At 44.4% G+C, this 21,635-nt stretch overlaps 1 protein-coding gene across 1 annotated transcript in view; it reads right to left on the bottom strand.

Annotated features, from left to right (window-relative positions):
• The window catches only part of prkd1 (protein kinase D1), a gene marked incomplete at both ends in the record, with an annotated part of 226,015 nt that overhangs the window by 148,982 nt on the left and 55,398 nt on the right, over positions 1–21,635 (bottom strand). The window contains one exon of the mRNA XM_083634163.1: positions 12,282–12,420. Coding sequence (XP_083490289.1) covers positions 12,282–12,420 — 139 coding nt within the window. The remainder of the gene's footprint in view (positions 1–12,281; positions 12,421–21,635) is intronic.

Here is a 21,635-nt window from a genome sequence, read left to right on the forward strand (position 1 = left end):
CCGTTTTATTTCATATTGTCACACTCTTGTGGTTTTGATTTCAGACGTGGGAGTTATATAGAAATCTATTGGACTATCCTGCACATTGTGGGAGTTCTATAAAAGTCTATTGGACTACCCTGCACATTGTGGGAGTCAAAAATAAGTCTATTAGACTACCCTGCACATTTGGGAGTTCTATAGAAGTCTGTTGGACTATGTGCATGTTGTGGGAGTGTTATAGAAGTCTTTTGGACTACCTTGCATGTGGTCCTGCTGAAAAAACCAGCATGCACCAGCATAGCTTTTTATGCTGGTGTACCAGCATCCCAGCATCGCATGCTGGGATGCTGGTAAATTTGTTGTGTTTTGAAAACACAACAAGTTATGCTGGTGTACCAGCATCCCAGCATGGGATGCTGGGATGCTGGTGGTGTGACCAGCATGGGATGCTGGGATGCTGGTGGTGTGACCAGCATGGGATGCTGGTGGTGTGACCAGCATGCGATGATGCTGGTATGCTGGTGGTGTGACCAGCATGGGATGCTGGTCACATATGCTGGTCTTGTGACCAGCATGGGAAGCATACACCAGTACACCTATGCTGGTGTAGATGCTGGTGTGACCAGCATACACCAGCTATTCTGGTGTCAAAACACAACATGCTGGTCTATGGTTGAATGCTTGTTAACCAGCACCCCATGCTGAGAGTAGTCAGACCAGATAAACATCACAAAAGTAATCTTTCTTGAACTAGTTAAATGAAGACTATTTCAGGTTTACATAACAATATAATTATTTATTAAATAAAAGCAACACAGAGAGGGAGTGGGAGAGAGAACCGCACATACAGCAGTGCACCTGAACAGTCAGCCTGTACCTGTCTTTATGTCAAAAGTATTAAAAGTAAAAGTGTGACTCAACTCAATTAATGTGCTGAAGGCAATTAAAGACTCATTACAATTAAACCCAATTAAATAATAAAACTACTGACTAATTAACAATAACACAACAAACAGGCAACATCACCTGACAAGAAAAGAGGTCACCCCAGGAACAGCTGGAGAAGAAGTGTGCAGGCAGAAATGTCTGGGAGCAGGCTCAATTGGGGAGAACAGGGAAGAACCGCCAACCACCGACATTTTGTCAATGGCCTATGCTCCCTTGAGGAGCAAAGGCCTTAAGTCAAATCAGAAGTAGAGAATTCCACTGAAAAACAATGCAGATTTATTTTGCACAAAATCTCACAATCCTAAAAACTTTATGAAAAAAAACAATGTTTTGCAGGCATTCATTTACCGTAATTAATTAATTTCAGTTATTGAGAGTTGATTTGAGTTCAGTCGTGGACCAGTGATGTCATTCACAAATCACAACTTAAATCAACTCTCAATAACTGTCAAACTAAATGAATGCCTGCAAAACGGTTTACAGTTTTTGGATATGTGTGAGATTATGTGCAAAATAAATCAGCATTGGTGGAGTGTCCCTTCAAGTGCTATTCTTTGCTTGTTTGTTTATGTCCATTATTTTCTCTGTGATGTAGCATCCAGGCTTCCCCACTCGAGCTTCCACATCTGCTTCACCCAGGTTTTGGTTCTGGAGCCATTCTTTGTATCAAACTGAAAAGCAAACAAAGATAAATTAGTGGCAGAGTAACACTGTTCTTTGGTCAATATTTCAACTGCTGTTTGAAAACGTGCTACAGAAAAGTGACGCATGACGCATGAGCTACTTTAAAAATTATTTCACTGTACTGTCTGCCCAGGGTCTAGCTGTACAAAGACCTTTCTGGCTCACAGCCCGATTGGTCCCAAGTTCGCAACACATTTTAAAATTCATCTTGAAGTTGATAAGTCAGATACTGTAAGTGGGGGCGTTAAATCGCACCTTTCTGATCCACCTTGGAACCTGGTAAAACAGCTCATCCATTCCAGACACATTACAATTTGGTAAATAAGAGTCCAAATGCAGTGACACATGCATTAGGTTCCATGGGATCATGGCATCAGCTATGTGCACAAATCATTTATTTAACAAGCCAGTCACCTTTAATTAAAACTACAGCCACCCACAGGATATGTCCATCTAGATCATTTTGGTGTGAGTTGCTGAGTTTTGGAGACACCGGCCATGTTGTGGTGCTCAAAGCACACACAAAAAATAAAAATAAAATAAAATCCTTTCCAGAAAGGATAAAAAGCAAGTAGGCCTAGAGGACCACAGGAATAGGTTTTTGGAGAAAAGAAAAGTTCTCAACTTAACAGATTAATGTGTGTCCTCCACTGGCTGTTTCTCCCTCAATGTATGATATCTCATCGAAAACCTGCACACACACAGTATATAGACAAAGAGACAGTGTCCATTAGAAAAGCATGTGTGAAAAGCAGCACTTGCCCCTCCCTCATTACCACCACTGAGGTGCCCTTGAGCAAGGCCCTTAACCCCTTAATGTGTGTGTGAGTGCGAGCAGGGCCCACTTGAAAAAGAGATGGAAATCTCATTATGGTTACCCTGGATAAATAAAGGTAAAAAAAAATAGCAGTTGTATGAAGTGGGAAAGATTCTTAGTTGGCCAATCTTCTTTCACCAAGTATCCAGTCTGTCTGTACTGTATGTCTGTGTGCACTTTGCTCATGTGTATGTTTCCACACATGCCACCGACCTCCTCGCTCTCATCTCCTCCCGTATCGTCCTGCACTTGGCTCCCAGGAGCTTCCTGAGGTTGACGGCGTGGATGACAGCACCCACCTTCTTGTCCAGCATGGCCTCCTGGCCAATGCCATAGTAATGCTGGCAGTTCAGCGTTCCGTTATCATCTACAATGGGAGAGAGAACAATGAGAGAGAAAAATGGAGGGATAGAGAGGGGAGTGGAATGGTGTAGTGGTAGGAGACAGTATTAGTAGGAGAAAGATAGTGGATAAAGTCTTGTAGTTAACATACAGACATGTGGCAGTGGGTGAGGCCACGGTCAGCTGCAGCTGGTTCTGTATAGAGAAGTTGATGTTGTAGCACTCTGTCCAGTCTGCTTTAGGAGGCATCACCAGGCTTCTCATGCACATCCAAGATCTACAGAGCAGGCCTACAGGGAAACAGTTTAGTGAGTGTAATATTTGCACAATTGAAAAGTGAAACCCAACGAAAAAGGTCTGGGTCAGTTTCTCTAGCTTTACTTTACACATCACAAATACCAGGTAAGGTAGAGCTTTCCCCCTGTTTTCATATTTATACAGTAATTAAATCAGCTCCACCATTAAAGTCGAAGTGAACCGGAACGGAATGCACCAGCGCGAGCGTCAGACACTGAAAACGAATTGAGAGGCGGACCATATACGTGTCGATGATTTGATTTGACAATTCTGAGGACTGGCTTTGGCATTGGCCAATCCTGGCGTGTTCCACCCCCAAATCCAGTGGGATTCAGCCTGTTGTCATGCTACACGAGTGGGATCCGCAGAGTACCAGGGAGCCAGCTGCTTCGTGCGGGGCGAGCGGACAATCCGATTCATAGGTGCTGCCCGCCTGGAATCTCCGAGAGACGACCCCTGACAGCCAGGGAGGCTGTCAGGCTCGGAGGCGCGCGCCATTATCGTTATAAATGTAAATAATATTCCTGGAATGCGTGTTTTAACGAGCCAGTTACATTTCTTTGCATTCTTAGACATTACCGTTTGATTTAGTTTGCATAATTGCTCAAGTTAGTAGTTAGTTTATGGGCTAGAAACTCTGCCAGATGACAGGCACTAGGCGCCATTTTCGCCTTCATTTGGAAGAGAAAATGATCCTGTAATGAAGATTTGATTGACAGCTGAACCAAAATACTAAACTAAATACTAAACCAAAATACTAACCTGTTACAATATAGAATTATCACCCAGCCACGCCACCACAGGCGTGCGCGCGCACGCACACACACACACACACACACACACACACACACACACAGAGCTGAAGGTGAGAGCAGCGCTCTATCGGTAAAAAAGTGTTCCCCCCTCAGCGGCCCCTCTCCTTCTTACAAGTAATTGACGTGAATAACCTCTTTCTGTCGTAGTAAATAACACACAAGTTAAGCCTACTTCACTCACCTCCACAAATAATCTGCTTCAAGCCGCCGGTTTGTTGTTTCTGGAGTTTATTTGAAGACCGGAGCAGTGAGTGCTGTACTGACAATTGACAAATGGTGCAGACAGGTCCAGCCGCGCGAAAGTTTGGAGATGGTCTCGCGCAGCATATCAGAGGCGTAGTGATACTCAGTTCCATAAAATAGTTCCAATTGAATGGAGGGTATGCAGCACGGACGTCACTTTCCCACTGGAACATGCCCCCTCAATCGGGACTGGCAAAACCTAAAACCTATGGGCAAAACATTCAGCAGGTTCTCTGTTGTTTGGAGCAGTAGGTGTCATTGATCTAGGCTGATTACTGCATTCAAAATCAGTCTTGCTGTCACTCAGTGGGCGTGACCATGCAGTGACTTCTGCCTGTGACATCACGTGCATACCCTCTATATGGGAAAACAGGCCTCAGAAATGAGTCTGACCCACGGCCACCTAGAGTTTAATTAAAGCCTCTGTTACAGTAGAAAACATAACATAGCTTGAAAGTAATAATAGTAATAATAATGACAACAACAACAACAACAACAACAACAACAATAATAATAATAATAATAATAATAATAATAATAATAATACATTCATGTGTAATGTTATTTTAAAGGACTATGCTTGATATAGAATTGCATTAGCCTCTTGTATTGTGTTATATTAGCCTGTTACCCTGTAAGGTGTTTTGTTGGGCATGGTTAAAACTTTTTTCTTGTGTGTTGCGTTATTTGTTGCTTCTGTTATAACTTGGCCCTGTACCATTTATTTTATCTGGCAAGCTGTCAATGGAGGCCAGAAGACGATACAAAATATAAAAAAGAAGGCATATAACCCTAGCCTGGGTAAACCCAGCCTCCACGTGACCTGCTCTCAGACCTGCTCTGCTCTCGTAGTGACTGAGAGCAGGTCTGAGAGCAGGTCACGTGGAGGCTGGGTTTACCCAGGCTAATATAACCCACCCTATAACCCATAGGGGATGGGTGATGGGCCAGATTGTTTCCCAAACTTTTTCACATCAAGGTCCCCTAAACTAGACCACAGACCCCCAATTTTGTGCCAGGGTCCCCCATCCAATAAAACTTTTGCTTTTAGATGTTTTCCTCATGGTTGCCATGGCAACCATTTTACTTTCCACTATAACCTAATTATTTTTGCATCAAATCTCCTGAACCAAACATGATGACAGAAAAGGTGATGTCTACCCCTTACTGTATGTTTTCATGGTATGATCCAGTGTAGGAAATTAGCCAGGGGCAAGGCCAAATATGCTCTAATAAATCTCAGAATGCACCAAAAAAATATGATCAAGGGGCAAAAATTGTCCCCAAGATTTTGACAGGCCTAATTATATTCTCATTACATTAATTACATTTTCATTTGCTTCTCTAACACACACTAACACAATTCACTTTTGTAAAACACCCCAAAAAGGGACCTGGGCTTGGCCTGGACACGAAAGTTAAAATTAAATCCATGCCATGGACCAGCAGGGTGCAGAGGAGGTCATTTCCATTGTGGAGCACTTCACAATCTCCTCCACCAGCATGACCATGCTGGTCAAGCAATCCCCAGCACAACCATGTTGGTCCACCAGCTTCACCATGCTGGTCCAGCAACTTCACCAGCTTCACCATGCTGGTCCACCAGCTTCATCAGCATGACCATGCTGGTCCACCAGCTTCACCAGCTTCACCATGCTGGTCCACCCGCTTCACCATGCTGGTCCACCAGCTTCATCAGCATGACCATGCTGGTCCACCAGCTTCACCATGCAGGTCCACCAGCTTCACCAGCTTCACCATGCTGGTCCACCCGCTTCACCATGCAGGTCCACCAGCTTCACCATGCTGGTCCACCCGCTTCACCATGCTGGTCCACCAGCTTCATCAGCATGACCATGCTGGTCCACCAGCTTCACCATGCTGGTCCACCAGCTTCACCATGCTGGTCCACCAGCTTCACCATGCTGGTCCAGCAACTTCACCAGCAAGGCCATGGTAGTTTACCAGCTTCACCAGCAAGCATTAGCTGGTGGACCAGCAAGGTAATGCTGGTCCACCAGCATCAGACCAGCACTAACCAGCATAGACCAGCATCAGACCAGCACTAACCAGCATAAACCAGCATAGACCAGCAAGAAATTCATGCTGGTCTATGCTGGTTTTTTCAGCAGGGGGGAGTTCTAGATAAGTCTATTGGACTACCCTGCATGCAGGGCCCGAAATTAGAGCCGGCCACCCGCCAATGGCGGGCATATTTTAGCTTTGGCGAGTGACATAAAAGGGCTGTCCGCCACGTGGCGGGTAACAAAATAGTCATGTAAAATAATTAAAACTGCGGTGTGTTTTGGTCTTACGACAGTCGCCTTTATTTCAGCCCCCAATCTCTCCTTGCGCGTCATCTCCGGCCTCATTTTGGCTTGTTTATGAACGTCACATCCGCTACTCTTCTGTGCTGACTGGCCGTGGCCATCTGCATTCTGCAGCGCCTGCTTGCACTGCAGGGAGCTAACGTTACGCCGGTCCGCCTGCTATAGCTAAGCTAACGTTAGCTTAATATAACGTTAAATGGGTTACAATGTGGAACCATATCAAGGGAGTAAGCCGGCCGCTAAAAAGAAAACCCACCGCAGCTTTCTCCGACGAAAAGGATGAAGCGGCAGTGAGAGCGGGACCACCTAACAAAAGAAAGTTTCGAGAGGAGTGGAAGTTTGGCGATAGCGGTGTTTCAAGAGACTGGCTACAGTATGATGCTGGGGCTGTAGTGATGAGTTGTTCCGTGTGCCGCAATTATGCCAAAAAGAAAAATAGAAACAACACGTTTGTCATCGGTTGTAAATCAATGAAGCTGGAAGCCGTTCGTGACCATGAACAGAGCCAGTGTCACATTGGCTGAAAAGAGGAGAAGTAGAGAGGGTGAGGAGTCTGAGGAGTTATGTTTACAAAACCTTCAAATTTACTTCTGTTCTGTTAAATCCTGCAAAGAGGGTAGAGAGTGAGGAGTCTGATGTTTAACATTAGGTTACAATTTAAGCTCAAGATTGACTTGACATGTATTGATAAGATTGACTTGACATGTATTGATTAATCAATCATCAATCAATATATTAAAATAATTTGCTTCAAATTTTACTCTGGCCTCTTATTTAAGTGTGTATTCTTCAACGTAATACCTTATCTACTTGAAATGTACTGAAAAAAATGTATATATAGCGATATATGTGACACAAAAATGCGTTTTTTTTTTGGCCGGTAAGAAATATGCTTGGCGGGTAGATTTTTTCCATCTACCCGCCACTGGCCGGTGGGTCAAAAAGTTAATTTCGGGCCCTGCCTGCATGTTGTGGGAGTTATATAGAAGTCTATTGGACTACCCTGCATGTTGTGGGAGTTATATAGAAGTCTATTGGACTACCCTGCATGTTGTGGGAGTTATATAGAAGTCTATTGGACTACCCTAGGTAGATACTTAATTGATCCCGAAGGAAATTCTGCACATTGCACCCTGCACATTGTGGTAGTTCTATAGAAGTCTATCAGACAACCCTGCACATTGTAGTAGTTCTATAGAAGTCTATCAGACAACCATGCAGATTGTGGGAGTTCTATAGAAGTCTATTGGACTACCCTGCAGGAGTTCTATAGAAGTCTATCGGACTACCGTGCACGTTGTCAGAGTTCTACTGAAGTGTACTGAACTACCCTGCATGTGGTGGGGGTTCTATCGAAGTCATTTGGACTACCCTGCATGTTGTGGGAGTTCTACATAAGTCTATCGGACTACCCTGCACGTTGTGGGAGTTCTACATAAGTCTATTGGACTACCCTGCATGTTGTGGGAATTCTATAGAAGTCTATTGGACAAGGGTCCTGACCAGACGTCAGGTTTTGAAGATTTGGGAGTAATAACTAACCTGACGTGGCCAGACGGTTTGTTTTCACATAACCATCTGGGAACGAGTCACTCTGGAAACCATTTCAAAGGGCTGGCACTTTAAAAAAATAACTGGCAGGTGATTGGATGAACTATCTGTCTATCACGTCTATCACAGGCTCGCTCTTGCTGGCCTGACACCAACGCCCCGCCTCATATGAGGCTGATTGGTGTGAACCACTGGTTCAGATTCAGACCAATGGATTGGAGCGTGGCAAGATGGATTTGTCATTTGATCGTGATCTCATGATCTTGCGCGACTCCAGCTGCGTCGCAAGCTTAAGTGAGAACGGGTCTTTTAAAAAGAAAAAAAATGTTTTACGAGTGAGAACGAGGAATCTCACACTATGCCAAGCTGCTTCCCAGCAGCGACCCACTGGGCAATATCCAATTTTCTCAAAATTGACCCCTATAAAACCATCCATTGCACCTTTAAGGCGTCATGGCTTTTGGCTATGACACGGCCACCCGCTCCGCCCCGTGACCGCCACATCATGTCCGTGCCATGAGCCAGAACCCTCACTCAAAGCATCCAACAATCTGTTATTCCAAAGAAAGTAGCAAGGCTAGATGTGTGAATTATAATAATAATAATATAATTAATAATAATTGATTGGATTTATATAGCGCCTTTCTAGACACTCTTCACATATCAGGGGAGGGAGGGGGAGGGAACTCAGCTCATCCACCACCGATGTGTAGCACCCACCTGGGTGATGCACGGCAGCCAGTTTGCGCCAGAACGCTCACCACACATCAGCTATCACGGTGGAGAGTTGAGGACTGAATGTGCCAATTGTCACAAAAATGTCACAATTGGCACTGAATGTGCCAATTGTGAGATTCCTCATTCTCACTTGTAAAACCTGGGTTGTAGGACAACCCCAAAGTTTTAATTCGTTTCGAACTTCGGAATCTCACAATATGCCAATTATCCAACCAACCTTGCTGCAAGGAAGCACCTTGTGCGACCCTGAGACTGAGGCTGGCAACAGAGCACATGGCAATCCGTAGGCATAATGAGCGACTAAGGATCTACCGCCTGGCGGCTGACAACAGCGTGCGCAAGGGCGCGCTGGCCACATCAAGGCTATAGAACCTAACGAAAGTGTGGTGGGTAGACCATGAGACAGCCGCACACATGTCTTCCACTGACACACCACGCAACAACGCCCAGGATGTCGCGACACCTCGCGTAGAGTGGGCCTTAAAGGCCGGCTTTTCCGTGGGGGATATGAATATATATTAAATCTCACGCCCCTAAGGTTTTCGAATCCGTTGAAATTTTTGAAATTGGAGGTTTACTCACAGAGATATCAACCAAAATCCACTCTGTGTGGGGGGGGGGGGGGGGGGGGGGGTGGGGGTGGGGGGAGGTGCGGGTGCGGGGACTCGAAATACTACATTTCCCACAATGCACTGGGCTCGCGTGGCCTTCGTTTCCATGCCCACCCCTCAGGTATTTGGCTGATATCAAACTCTAGTAGGTGGCGGTAATGCACATATATGTTTGCCAACCGCCATAAAACTCAAAGAAGAAGAAGAAGAAGGCTTCGACAATAAAACATATAGAGAAGAAGAAATAAATCGAAAATAAAATTGCCTCCAAATTGCACCAAATTTAAACCGAAGTATATATGTCGGGAGATGTCTTCATAAAAAAAAATTCATGCATTTTAAGGCATTTTCGTAGGAGTTACGCGCATCTGATGTTGTAACTATTTTCTGTAAAAATGTGTAAAAACGGGTACATTGCTCAGCGTTGATTTCGTTACTTCAACCCACCTACTACTAGATGTAAAATTTGACGAGCTTTCCAATGCCGCCAGTCCCGTGTCGGTACGTGCTTCCGTTCCCGAGATCGGTCTCTTTGCAAGGAACTATGGAAAGCTAATATTAGCTACAGCAGGCTAGGTGGTTGAAAAAGATGGCTGCCTTTTTGTTTTTGGTCAAGGCCTCTGAAGGGGCGTGGAGGACCTCTAGAGGCGGGACCATGGCCAACAACAGTTGTAGTTCATAGGTGCACGACTTCCGCAAGGCGGGGATTGTCGCTCTGACGCGTTTTGCGTCAGAGCGACATGGAAATAATGTGATAGATGCTTGATAGGCATGGCAGTGAATAACCAATTTCAAAAATTTCAACGGATTCGAAAACCTTAGGGCCGTGAGATTTAATATATATTCATATTCCCCACGGGAAAGCCGTCCTTTAATACCCTCCAGGGAAGCCTTTCCCACGGCAGAGTAGGCCAAAAATAATGGCCTCCACTATCCAGTGCGACAAGCGCTCCTTGGACAGTGCCCCACCCAGGGCCCATGGCCCAAGCAAACCAGCAACTGGTTACAGGTGCGCAGCGTGCGTGTCCTGCCGACATAGGCCAGGATCGCCCGCACCGGGCAAAGCGTGTTTTATATAGTTCTCCCATTTTGTTATCTTGTATTGCTTTTTAATTGACTTTTATTGCTATTTTTCTAATTCTTACTATTGATTGATTTGTAATGCTTTCTTATTGACTTTTATCTGCCTATTTTCTATCTAATTCTTACCATTGTTTGATTTGTATTGCTCCCTTAATGTTGTATGTTTTCGCATGTCTCCGTTTTATAAGACCAGGGACCGTGCTGGAAATAAGTGTTCGCACTTTAGCATGTTTTTATCCCTTGGATTGAATGTCTTGTATATCGATAATAAATCAAATCAAATCAAATCAAAAGCATTGCACCTCCACCGAGCTGAAAGGAGGGGGACAAAAAGCAGCCAGGTCTACAACCATAGACCTGAAGCTGGCGTTGATATTCTTAGGCTGGTACGCGGGGTTGGGAAGCGTAACCCTCCGCTCATCATCAGCAAATATCAACCAAGCCTGCTGGACCGACAGGACAATCAAGTCGCCAACCCTTTTGGCTGAAGACAAGGCTAACAGCAGCACAGTCTTCAAGGACAGGAATTTCAGGTACAGAGTTTCCAAGGGCTCGAATGGGGGACCCGAGAGACCCTCCAACACCGTGACCAAGTCCCATTTAGGGAAGACATTACGCACCCGTGGTCGCAGCCCGCATACCCCCTTCATAACCCAGGAGACCAGGAGGAGGCTCGCCACCGGGTCGAAGAAAAACCTCCCGCAGTCCTCGTCCGCCGCTCCCGTGTGATTTGTGGAACTTAAGGGGACGGGTATCGGCTACTAGCCAAGAGCTAACCGTTTGCTAGCAATGGGTCTCAAGAGAAGGACGTCTGCGCAGATTGCTGGACAAAGCAGGAGTGAGGGTTCTGGCTCATGGCATGGAGGTGACGTGGCGGTCACAGGGCGGAGCGGGTGGCTGTGACATAGCCAAAAGCCATGACGCCTTAAAGGCGCAATGGATGGTTTTATAGGCGTCACTTTTGAGAAAATTGGATATTGTCCAGTGGGTCGCTGCTCGGACAGCAGCTTGGCATAGTGTGAGATGCCGAAGTTCGAAACGAAGTAAAACTATGAAAAATCAGTTCTTAGTCATAACACCTGAGGAGATTCTTCACCATGACTATTATGGGCTGGATGTGTTTAGGATGGAGCTACTTCGCTTCTGCCACTGTGAAGCCCAAGAAAAACAGGATAGATTGCTAACTAGCTCCCTGGTTAGCACGGTTACCTGGCATGACAATCAATAAAACCCTTCCAGCCATGCATTATGGCAATTATCAGGATGTTTGGAGGGTGTTTTTAACCAATCGGCAGGCTCGGCTAGAAGGAGCTGCTCATCTGTTTGATGTCTGTTTCCTGTTTGTGTCTTTCTGATTTCCACGTGAGGAATTGTTGCTGGTTGGCGCCGCTGCAGGCTGGCGTCAAACAACGTGTTTTAACATCGCGGAGACACTGGCAAGGCTCCAAACACACACAGACACACACACACACACGTACGGACACACGTCAAGTCCATGTCAAGTCTAAATGTAGAACAGAAAGTCTAGTCAGAACAGTATCAATTTAATATCTTAAAGAAAACTGAATATCTGGACTTTTCAGTGCAATAATAATGGTTTTATTACATAGGATAAAACACTTGGTAAGACCATCATCAGTTTGATTTCTAGAATCAGTTTCAACTTCAATCAATTCAATCATTCCATACAAATTCAGAAAACAGAATTTAAATTCAGTCATCTGCGCTGCAACAAATCTCATCACTTTCAAAGTCATTTACACAAACAAGATTTGGAGTCAAGACTTTAGAAACCTTTTCAAGTCATCAAGGTACAAGTCAGAGTCAAGTCCCAAGTCACCTGACAGCACTGCCTCCACCAGGTCTCCCTCCTGGATCTGATTGGCCGACCGCAGCAGCTGCAGAATGTTCTCTGACGCCGGGTCATGACGGAACAACAAGATCTTCTCATACATCCCATAGAAACCACACTCTGGTAACTGGAGAGAGACAGAGAGAGAGAGAGGGAGAGATGGAGAGAGAGGGAGAGAGTGGAAGAGAGAGAGGGAGGGAGGGAGAGAGGGAGATAAAGAAAGGGTGAACGAGGGAAGATGGAATGAGAAAGAAAATGTCATTCTTCTTTAGAGCTTTGATATTCAGCAACAGACAAATAAATCATTCAAATCAGTCCAGGTAGTGCAGCGATAGATTCCCTGCCTACCAGCACGAGGGTCGCAAGTTCGAGCCCCCATGTTACCTCCGGCATGGTCGGTCATCCATACAGGCACAATTGGCCCCTGGTAGGAAAGCGGATTAAGTGTATGTGTCCTGGTCTCTGCACTAGCGCCTCCTCTGGTCAGTCTCATCGATTGCCAGAAAACAGCAGTTTTCTGACGATCGATGAGGCGACGCTGAAATGAGCAACACATCGAGCCTGTAGAGCAGGGATGGGCAATTTTGATGATAGAGAAGGCCACAAAAAAAATCCTCGCTACCAGAGGGCCAGATTGTGACCGTGCACTTCCACCAGTAGCCTACTGTAACACCATCACTCCCAATTATAGCTACTAATTTGATGAAAAGGACTGGTAATCAAAGTTTATTATACCAACATATTGTAAATATTTTTCATATTCAAATTTAGTAATTCTTCCATTCAGATGACACCAAGACTTTGCTCTAGCTTTAAAACAGCCCACTACAGCAATTTGATGGGGTACATCACCCAAATATGTCATATTAAAGCAACTACGAGCAACATTTTTGCTTGTTATGAAACAGTCTAAATTTAATAGCGATGCCTCACATCTTACCTATAACAGCAGATGACACCAAAGCCGAGTGAATCCGCGAGTGCTCTCTTGTTGTTTATAGAGTCTCTCTCCGAAACGGAAAGACGCGGAAGTGAAACGAAATAGTTTACGGCAGCTGCCATAAACCGTTTCGCTCTGCCTAGCAACAGACCCTAAACCATGGATGTATTAAAAGAACTGGATAGGGGACGAGCCACGCCCACCCATGCATTCGGACGGGGGCTGCTCAGTGGTGCATGAAGCCATCATAGGGGGTTTTTCTTCCTGGTTTTACTTCCGGACCATGCGGCCCAATGCGAAGTGCGCATGTGTGCCATGACGTATTCCATCTCCCGCTGAAGATGCGCGTTCATGAGGCAGCTCGAGACATAAAAGTTGAAAGACCAGTCATTGTTGAGATGCGGTAGGTTTCTTGACATTTCTGCATGCGATACCATTACTAATTGATAACTAATTCACTTCGGACAACTTTAGAGCAGCTTAGAGGTTGTTAGCCGTGCAGTTGCAGATTTCAATTTGACAGGATTTTTATTAAAAAACAAACTAGAACGACAGCAACGTGGACTTATGCCTCCGCCATTAGTTCATTCTTGAGTCCAAATCGCCATTTGAGGCAAATTGGAAGAAATTCCTGGGATGTTGGATTACAGAGCTTGGAAATTGGGTGTGTGAGGTCACAGTGACCTTGAACTTTGACCACCAAAATGTAATCAGTTCATCCTTGAGTCCAAGTGGACGTTTGAGGCAAATTCGAAGAAATTCCATCAAGACATTCCTGAGATATCGCGTTAACAAGCTTGAAAATGGCATTCGAGAGGTCACAGTGACCTTGACCTTTGACCTTTGATAACCAAAATGGAATCAGTTCATCCTTTTGCCCAAGTCGACGTTTTAGCCAAATTGGCAGAAATTCCAGCAAGCCGTTCTTGAGATATCGCTTTAACAAACTTGGGAATGGCATTCGTGAGGTCACAGTGACCTTGACCTTTGACCATGAAAATTTAATCGGTTCATCCTTGAGTCCAAGTCGATGTTTGAGGCAAATTTGATGAAACTCTGTCAAGGCATTCCTGAGATATCGCATTAACAAGCTTGAAAATGGCGTTCGAGTGGCCACAGTGACCTTGACCTTTGACCACCAAAATCTAATCAGTTCATGCTTGAGTCCAAGTCGATGTTTGAAGCAAATTTGATGAAATTCCATCAAGGCATTCCTGAGATATCACGTTAACAAGCTTGAAAATGGCGTTTGAGAGGTCACAGTGACCTTGGCCTTTGACCACCAAAATCTAATCAGTTCATGCTTGAGTGCAAGGCGATGTTTGAGGCAAATTTTATGAAATTCCGTCAAGGCATTCCTAAGATGTTGCGCTAACAAGCTTGAAAATGGCGTTCGAGAGGTCACAGTGACCTTGGCCTTTGACCTTTGACCACCAAAATCTAATCAGTTCATCCTTGAGTCCAAGTCGATGTTTGAGGCAAATTTTATCAAATTCCGTCAAGGCAATCGTGAGATATCGCGTTAACAAGCTGGAAAATGGCGTTTGAAAGGTCACAGTAACCTTGCCCTGACCACCAAAATCTAATCAGTTCATCCTTGAGTCCAAGTCGATGTTTGCGACAAATTTGATTAAATTCCGTCAAGGCATTCTTGAGATATCGCGTTAACAAGCTTGAAAATGGCGTTTGAGAGGTCACAGTGACCTTGACCTTTGACCACCAAAATCTAATCAGATCATCCTTGAGTCTAAGTTGATGTTTGAGGCAAATTTGAGGCATAAAAACAAAGTTTTGGGGGGGCTGTCGCTATAGCAGGGTTTCGTCTACGGGGAAATCTATCTATATTCACGGGTACAGTTGGGCGATCAGTCTTCTGACTTACACACCCAGCTTGTATGTCACACATGGGCAAAATATGGCGCCACCTGTCTGGCGCGCGATGGAATTGCAAAAAAAAAAAAAAAAAAATTACACACACAGTGCACCTGAACGCAACATGCAAGATACCCACTCAATACGTTTCCAAATGTTCATGTCATATTCTGGCGAATACTCCACTTCTGTTATAGCATATCAGTCTGGAATATGGAATATATTTCAATAATCTTTATGACTAAAAGGCTACATTGAAGTAGAAATTTAAATAACTCAAATAACTCATTGGTTTTGGATTTATTTAGCTTCAAGACTGCATTTTTGTTCGTGTGACCCTCAACACAGGCTTTGATCATCCCGGGACACTTGACTGATACTTATGCTTAAATTAACCCACTCATATTCTGATTTATTTCAAGAAAAACATTTCAGCTAGTGGAAATTATAATTGGCTGGTAACTTTAAAATCTAGCAGCCATATTGGCAGGTGGTCAAAAAAGTTAATTTCAAGCCCTGAGAGCAGGTGGTGACATAGGAGTGAGTGAGAAAATGATCAAATATTGGTGGTTAAGACTGAATAATGACATCACAATTGTTAATTTAAAATGAGTTATTCCTCTAAACCTGGCTTCAAATGCACCAAATTCTTCGCGCTTGCGCCGTTCAGCCCTCAGCAAAACCTGGTAGCGAGGACATTTTTTGTGGCCCTCTCTATCATCAAAGTTACCCATCCATGGGTTACGGCATGACAATATTTGTTCGGCCCCCGGCAACAATCTGGGTTTCTCATGTGGCCCCCCATGAAAAATAATTGCCCACCCCTGATTGTATGTTGTCAAATGATACAAGAATTACGGGGTTTTAATGAATGAATGAATACATCTTTATTGCTGTTGGAATGGTGTGTCAAACGGCTAACAGGTCTGTTTAGTCTATAACTGCATGGCAATTTAACGTTAGCATAATAGGCTACAATGAGCTCTAAATGTTTAGCGTTACGTTAACCGTGAGTAATAACATTTTTGTTTGCTCAGGGTGACTGACGTGACGACCGAGAGAGGACTAGGACTGCTCCAGGCCAGCTGCTGACGCCCAGCTATCATGGGTCAGGATCAGGATTGATCCGGGGATTTTGTTGTTTATTTTTGTCTTCATAATAAACTTGAAAGATAGCTTTCAAAGATGTGTCTCTTCTTCATCACCATCGCATGTTGCCTTTTGTCTAATAATAGCCGATATATTGTTTCAATTGTTGAGTCCATAGTCTTCTCCCTGTTGAGTATTATGATTGGTGCTATATAAATATAGATTGATTGAGTTGTTGACATCACATTAATATACTGGGATCTACTGACTAAAACTTGATAATGTGCTAATTGTTTTTACCCCATCTTTACTTTTTAATTGTTAGATGCCACCCAGTTTTATTGAGAGGTTTTATAGACCCCTTATACAGCTGTCAATATTGGAGCTGCGTGCGCATCGTGTAGGCAAAAAGCCGTCAACCCAGCATTGACAGACACTGAGAACTGTGTAAAAGCCCCGCTGTCAGCACTGCTCTGTGCCCATCTGCGACACACAGTTATATTTTAGTTTTAAAATGCAGTTCTCGGCTTACTACCACAGCTTATCGCCTAGTGATAAGCAATGTTATGCATCGAAATTAACGTTGTTTAATGGGATATGTCTTACAGACCCATACGCACTGGCGCTGTCAATTGGCCAAGCCTAGTGGCCAGCAATACATATCGCGCATTCCTTTATAACTGGGGATAGCGTAGATAATTATTATGTAACTTGCAAAGATATATTGTTATGTTGATAATGCACACAACTCAATAATGACATTATGTAACGTTACTTGGTCGTTAACTCATTGAGTGCCAATGACGTTGATCGACGTCAAAGTAAATAGTGACGTTGAGTGCCAATGACGTCGATCGATGTCAAATGCGTTTTTTGACGGTGGGACGTGGATCAAAGCCTCCTGCATCTCCTGTACAAATATTGTAGCTATTGAAGGTGTATAACCTATTTTACGGACTCATTAGGTGGCGACAGTGCTCTCCAGATTAGAGGAAGGTCAGGAAAACAGCAGGAAAAAGCCCCGTGATGAAAGAGAAACCGCTCATGCTGCAGCCAGAGCCATATAGATTGCTCTGTCTGGAGCTGACGTTGGCTGCGAACAGCAGTCAATCCGCGCCCACAACTGAGCCCCTCTGCCTCTGTCTGTCTGTATAGTTTCTCCACACGATTAGCCGCCAGAAAAGCAGCACCCGACGCCGAAGGGCCAAACCATTCTCAGCAGTCCGGTTTGGCTTTTCCGTGTCGTGCTGGGAGCCGGCGCACAAAAACGGAGCACTCCGAAAATAGACGCTGGGTGCGTGAGGCTGTGTGTTGTGTGGGGAGGAGTTTGCAGCTGAGGGGGGGGAGAGGGGGGTGGGGCACGCAGGGCACCACACAACTACACCACGTCACTACATCAGAAAATATTAGCTTCAGACTCAGTGAATGTGCTTGAAATGCTTCATTTCACAAAAGGCGGAATATCTCAGCTTCTAATTTGAAACGCATGTTTTTGCTCAAAATCAACCTATCTTCTCCGGCTCATAACTAAAGAACGGAAAATGGTATCAATAAACTTTTTTTTGCTGATGATACAATAGACTCTCATCGTTCTTTGTGCGTGTTCGGTGTTTACATAGTAATATCACACAATATTCTGTGGGCCTCGAGAAATCACTGAAAACGCTCTGAAACTCTGGCACTGGGAGCGTCCGTTCTCCAAAAGTGGCTGGCACTCAATGAGTTAACTAACCGAGCGATGTTGAGCAGCCTACAGTTTCAGGCAGCTTACCTGATTATGAAGAGCACTACAAAGTCGGGCATTTTTAATGATGTCCTCGTTCCAATCAGTTCAACTCAATAATGACATTATTTAACGTTACTTGGTTGTTAACTAACCGAGCGATGTGGCTGTTACTAGCAGCCTACTACAGTTTACCTGATATGAAATGAGCGAGCACTGCAAAGTCGGGCATTTTTAACGATTTCCTCTTTCGGCTTGCAACCAAAGACACCTACGGTTAGCATTAAAAGCAGTATGAGTTGACGGGATTCGGTAAAACTTTAGTCCTTGCTTTGTTGATAGTGTAACAGACTGTTCAGTGTTGTGTTGTGTTCTATTGCATGTGTGCGAGGCTGTGTATGTTCCCTCGAGTTGCATAGAACAGGATATGTGGGGAGAAGCTTGTTATAACGTTACAGCCTGGCTCTATCGTTTATTATTTTATTAACCAAGTGTGAATAGGCGGACCCGAATACTCTGCTACAATAGCTTTCCGATTCTGGCATCGCACTGCACAACACGAAGACATGTCTAGCTCGAATAGTTTTCGGGCCACTGGAAAACTACTTGACAGGGCTGCGCGGAGTCTGTCTTTCTGCCTCCGTCTTGCGCATCTGACGCTGCTTGTTGTCATTGTGCCGTAGGTAGTAGGCTACCTTACAAACCCAGGCAAGCTAATGGTGTTAGCTTGCGGTCTCTATCTCCTCCATGTCACAACAGCACAGAATACACACCTACAATCCCAAACCTCCGTTTTCAGTTATCAGTAGTTATCTGTAGGCTACACATGTTCTGGTGGGCTACTCGTGTAAAATAACTACTTTATATCTTAACTCATTGAGTGCCAATGACGACGCCTGTCGTCAAAGTAATTAGTAACGTTGAGTGCCAAAGACGATAGCTGTCGTCAATTGCCTTTTTTGACGGTGGGACGTGGATCAAAGCCTTATGTATGTCCTGTACAAATATTGTAGCTATTGAAGCTGTATAACCTATTTTACGGACTCATCAGGTGGCGACAGTGCGCTCCAGATTAGAGAAATGTCCGGAATACAGCCTGAAAAAGCCCCGTGATCAAAGAGAAACCGCTCATGCTGCAGCCCAGAGCCATGTAGATTGCTCTGTCTGGAGCTGACGGTGCCTGCCAACAGCAGTCAATCCGCGCACACAACTGAGCTCCTCTGCCTCTGTCTGTCTGTCTGCATAGTTTCTTCACACGATTAGCCGCTAGAAAAGCAGCAGCCGACACTGAAAAGCCAAACCTTTCCCTGCAGTCCGGTGTGGCTTTTTTGTGTCGCGCTGCCTGGGAGGCGGCGCACAAAAAGCACTCCGAAAATAGACGCTGGGTGCGTGAGGCTGTGTGTTACTAGTGTGGGGAGGAGTTTGCAGCTGACGGGGGGAGAGGGGGGTGGGGCACGCAGGGCAGCACACAACTACACCACGTCACTACATCAGAAAATATTAGCTAGAGTCAGTGAATGTGCTTGAAATGCTTCATTTCACAAAAGGCTGAATATCTCAGCTTCTAGATGGAAATGCCTGTTTTTGCTGTTTTTGACCTATCTTCTCCGGCTGATAACTAAAGAACGGAAAATGGTATCAATAAACTTTTTTTTGCTGATGATACAATAGAGTCTCCTTGTTCTTTTTGCGTGTTCGGTGTTTACATAGTAATATCACACAATATTCTGTGGGCCTCGAGAAATCACTGAAAACGCTCTGAAACTCTGGCACTGGGAGCGTCCGTTCTCCAAAAGTGGCTGGCACTCAATGAGTTAATAAAAGGCTAAATCGTACATCATTAGCTGTATAGTAGCTACAGTTAACGGAGCATTAGCTCAGTTCACAACAAGGAAGTGATTGACGCGGATGACCCACGTTCCCGTGGCCAAATGCGCATTCATGAATGCGCGTTCATGAAGCCCTAGAAATAGATAGATAGATAGATAAGAGTACTGTATTCATCCCCGTAGGGAAATTCTGGCGTTACAGCAGCAGTAGCATCAATGACAGCAACAACTAATTAAACAATAAAAAGTTACACAAATTCCCGTAGGTAAGGTGCAGAGCAAAAACAGCAGTATCAACATATTGCTAGAAAGAAGCAAGAAACAATACAATACGTAAATATGCAAACTACAAAATATACAACTTTACCTCCACCGCCGTTACATCTTTCGTTTCCCAGAAACTGTACGTATATATTAAATAATACTATTATTTCTATGACTAAAGCTGTACACTGTTTGATTATTTATATTATAATTGCAATGACTATGCCGTACCCTGTATGGCTTATTATATTACATGGTAATATAGCTATTAGGGATGGGCATCGAATTTCGAATTTTCGAATAATCGTTGTTATTATCAAGGTCGACTTTTATTATTGAAATTCGAAATTCGGAAAAAAAAAAAATTTTTTTTTTTTTTTTTTTTTTTTTTTTTGAGTGAAATGTTGCATTGTCTCCCCTGATTCTAAGTATAGTCAAATCGCTATAAGCATTTTAAGCAAGGTTTATGGAAAAATGAATGGCGGATGAAATCCCATGAAGAGGGAGAGGGGGTGACTTTGGCACCCCTTTGGCACTCAGACCTGAGCCTACTAAATATTTAATGAACCACAACCACTCATGATTGTCAAAACTGTTTTTTATTTTCGAAAATGTCAATGTAAAAAAAATTAAAAATGTAAAAAAAAAAAAAAAAAAAAATTTTTTTTTTTTTTTTACATTTTTTTTTTTTTCGAAATTCGAATTAAATTCGAATTTGGCCAGCGAATTTCGAATAGTGTTTTTGCTAGAAATGCCCATCCCTAATAGCTATGACTATGCATTGTGAGTGTGCAAAGTGCAACGTGGGCATGAGTGTGCACTGTGCATGTGCAGTATGGATTCAACATTCAGGAGGGTGGGAGGAGAGGTGGGGGGGAGAGAGGGAGGGGTAGGGAGAGGAGGGCCCTCCTCTCTCGGCATGTCCAGAGAGAATATTGTATATTGTTATTGCGGTGGGCACGAAAGACCTCCTGTAACGGTCCTTGCTGCAGGGGAGCTGACAGAGCCTCTGACTGAAACCGCTCCGTTGTCCAGCCAGCAGATTGTGTAGGGGGTGTGTCGTGTCATCCATGATTTTAAGTATTTTTTGTAGCATCCTTCCCTCCACAACCACCTCCAGGGGCTCCAGAGTGGTCCCCAGCACAGAGCCTGCTCTCCTAAAAAGTTTGTTCAGTTTGTTAGAGTCGCCGGCTCTGATGCAGTTGCCCCAGCAGGTGGCTGCGAAGAGAATTGCACTTGCTACCACAAACTGGTAAAAGATATGCAACATCTTGTTGCACACGTTGAAGGATCTGAGCCTCCTCAGGAAATAGAGTATACTCTGCTCCTTCTTGTAGACAGCCTCAGTATTGCATCTCCAGTCCAGTTTTTTGTCCATGTGAACATCCCCTCAGTCGCACAAACTGTGGTCTGTCCGTCAGGTAGTCAATAATCCAGGAGTTTGTGGAGGCGTCCACCTGCATCCTTTGAAGCTTCTCACGCAGTCGTGCAGGCTGGATGGTGTTGAAAGCACTGGAGAAATCAAAGAACATCATCCTCACAGTGCTGCCTGCTGTGTTAAGGTGAGAGTGGGCTCGCTGGAGCAGGTAGATGATGGCGTCGTCGACTCCAACCCAGGGGCGGTA

Source organism: Poromitra crassiceps (assembly GCF_964638095.1).
Source record: "Poromitra crassiceps genome assembly, chromosome: 3".
Lineage (NCBI taxonomy): Eukaryota > Metazoa > Chordata > Actinopteri > Beryciformes > Melamphaidae > Poromitra > Poromitra crassiceps.